This window comes from Notothenia coriiceps, unplaced genomic scaffold, assembly GCF_000735185.1.
Source record: "Notothenia coriiceps isolate Sejong01 unplaced genomic scaffold, NC01 NC01_scaffold00029193, whole genome shotgun sequence".
Taxonomy (NCBI): Eukaryota; Metazoa; Chordata; class Actinopteri; order Perciformes; family Nototheniidae; genus Notothenia; species Notothenia coriiceps.
The window spans coordinates 62951-65882 of NW_011361894.1; the positions used below are offsets into that span (position 1 = coordinate 62951).

General features: G+C 36.4%; 1 protein-coding gene across 1 annotated transcript; it reads left to right on the forward strand.

Moving 5' to 3' along the window:
• Positions 1-809: 809 nt before the first annotated feature.
• LOC104958686 (WD repeat-containing protein 41) lies at positions 810-2913 on the forward strand. The gene is made up of 4 exons (XM_010786456.1): positions 810-1017; positions 1133-1202; positions 2443-2558; positions 2665-2913. Exons 2-4 carry the CDS (start codon positions 1155-1157, stop codon positions 2837-2839), a joined length of 339 nt encoding a protein of 112 aa, XP_010784758.1. The 5' UTR covers positions 810-1017; positions 1133-1154; the 3' UTR covers positions 2840-2913.
• Positions 2914-2932: the final 19 nt, after the last annotated feature.

The window sequence follows — 2932 nt, forward strand, 5'->3', positions numbered from 1 at the left end:
ATAATATAAGAGAATCAGTCAAATCATTGGATTTTATCTCTCAGTATAATATAGATACATGTTAAAACCTTTGATACAAAATTTAATACAGTTTTTTTCCTGGCTATCTTGGGTTTGAAGCTTCCTCTGATCTCATGGGATTGATACACACTGCCATCTAGTTGTAAAAAGGAGGATGACACTCAGAACTGTGTGCTTGTGACTTCCCTTGGTGGTTTGAATTTCTCACAACAGAATAATGTAGGCCTATTTGCAGTTTGACATTAAAAGGCTGTTTTTACATTCATAAAAAAATAAAATATTTATATAAAGTAATCGTAAAAACGAATACGTTCATATAATTAGTGAAGACTTTAAAAAAATGTAAGCATGGAGCATAAAACCAGAGGGTCGTTCAAAATGACCGGTTTTGTTCTCTGATTGGGCTATTTTTTCTCAGACAAAACAGTTTTTATATTCCTAGATTTAGCAGAACATATCATTTAAAATATATAATTTTAAACAGTTATACCGTACATATTCGCCAAATCAGATTCCCTTCCTCATGTTTATTGTGTCCACCAAAAACCAACGGAAATTCTTTGCAAGTGAGAACCTACCTACTTTTTCATTACACAATTATTGACATTTTTTACACACATTTTTATTTTTGTTGAAAACCCCAAATGTGAATCAAAACAGTATTTTTTTTACATATGTTAAATTTACTCCGCCGTATATCTTTAAGGAAAACACGTATAATAAATAAAATGTGTTAAAGAAGTACCAGTATTTGTCGGCAGAATGATGTTTGTCCTGCCAATGCTTCCGTAGCTTGAGTCACATGAATGGTTTGTTTTGGTCGTGACAGAATCTGTACATTAACACATAGCTAGCAGACACTACTGCAACAACGTTATATTCTGGTTAAAATATCAGATGAACAAAACATAGATCTTAAAATCTTCTCTCAAGGGCGAGAAAAAAGGACATACATCAGGCGGAAGCGTCTCTGGTTTCTGTTTACGCTAATGAGTGGTGAGACGAAGTGCACGCGCACCTGTAGTGTTGTTGTGCTTCAGTTACACAGTTGTTATGTTATTGGCTCTAATTTAGATTAATATGTAAACTTGCTTTCTTCTGTGTCATTCAGCCAACCTTAACCGTCAAAAACGATGCTTCGGTGGATTCTTGGTGGTCGAGAAGCTCAGGGTTCATTGGAGGTAAGCTGTAACGGGGTAGCTATGAAGCTAATGCTATGCTAACTGTTTGATCAACGTTTATCTTTTTCTAACGTCACTGTGAAGTCAGTTTGAGGTTGGATAACTGACAGCCATCCACTGCGGTCTGTCTACTCTGTCTCACTGACTGTCTGCTGTTTAGTTTGCAAAAATTAAGCCTTACAATAAAAAACTGCCGAATTGTATCAATATACAAAATAGAAGAAGATATAATACAGTAAAAAGAGACGCAAGCTACTTATCCACGTATAGTCATATACGTATAGTCTATCAGTATTACGGTCTGGATTGAATTTAGACATGAGGGCGTTTAAAAAATACATTTAATTAAAATATCAATATAAAAAATGTTTTGGACTACAATCCAATTAAAAAGGCTTGTCCTACTCTTCCAGTGTAGTAATTAAATGCTTCAATAATTTTAAGTCACTGGGTTTAAGGTTAGTTTATGAATGTAGTAGCACATTTCATCATAGTACACATGGAATTCAAAGATCCTTACAAAACGTTACATGACATGGAAGCTAATAACAAAATATAGACTTTTCAATTGAAAACAGCAACACATTTTACATAATTATTGTCTGCTGAGTTAATAAACTTTTCTTTTGCACTTTATGTACATTTAGGCTATTTCATCAAGTGGTCTCTGAAAGGTCACACGATACATCTTGTGAGATAAATATGAGAAAAAGGAAAGCAGAGAATGCAAAGCTCTGCAACACAAATCACTTCCTAATTTGCTGACTTTTCTCTAACTTTCCTTTTTATTATGAAATATTGGATCATTTGACTTCTGTTGGCCTCAATGTAAGAAGCTAAATGTCTCTTTAGTGAAACACATGCAAGACATCGGAAACATGCCGTGGGGCCCAAGTGAACAAACTTTATTGACACCAAACCAAAAAACAAACAAAAGGTTGCATTGTTTTTAATTACCGTATCGTATTAAGGTAAAATCTTAATATGAAAAGTAATTATAGCTGTACTAAAAATAATGAGCAGTAAAAAGTACAACATTTCCCCATTTGAAATGTAATTGAGTACAAGTATAAAGCAACAAAAAATGGAAATACTTAAAGTACACATCCCTTAAAATGTAGTACGTGTGATACTTAAATAAATGTACTTTCCACCGTTATTTGTCCCTGCTCTTCCTCTCTCAGAGACTCTCACTCTGCAGCTCAGCTTGTGTCTCACTACTTTCCTCCTATGTCTGCAGAAAAATTCCGTGTTGTGCATCGGAGAGGAACAGCCCAAAAACTGGTTCACTGAGCTGCAGGTGCTGAAAGGACATTTTGACATAGTTCGATTTCTGGTGCAGATTGATGACTTCAGGTAAGCAGACCACGACCCCCCCTCCATCCTCTTTTCTTTTTTTCTTCTCTTTCTAACCTCTCTCCTCTCTACCCTTGGCTGGCCTCTATCCCTCTGTGATTGACAGGAGATCCTCACCTACAGAAAACATACAGAGCATGACAAGAGCCCAATCATCACCACTCTGTGATTGTGTGTGCAGTACAGTATACACAAAGCCCTTTAATGCTGTCCGTACACACATGCACGCACACATCTCTCCTCCGCTGCTTTGTGAGAGCATGCTGCACACCTCATGGTAGAGTGGGTCTGCATAAGTGCTCAGATTGGGATTTATAACAGAACTAAGTACGTGTGTGTGGGTCTGGTTGTGTGTGTGTGTGTGTGTGTCAGGG

What these genes read in the sequence shown, in the direction of transcription:
- LOC104958686 (XM_010786456.1), top strand. Translation starts at nt 1,155, where the DNA reads ATGCTTCGGTGGATTCTTGGTGGTCGAGAAGCTCAGGGTTCATTGGAG. An exon ending in AAGCTCAGGGTTCATTGGAG is followed by an intron (nt 1,203 to 2,442) that starts GTAAGCTGTAAC and finishes CTATGTCTGCAG; the next exon opens with AAAAATTCCGTGTTGTGCAT. An exon ending in GTGCAGATTGATGACTTCAG is followed by an intron (nt 2,559 to 2,664) that starts GTAAGCAGACCA and finishes TGTGATTGACAG; the next exon opens with GAGATCCTCACCTACAGAAA.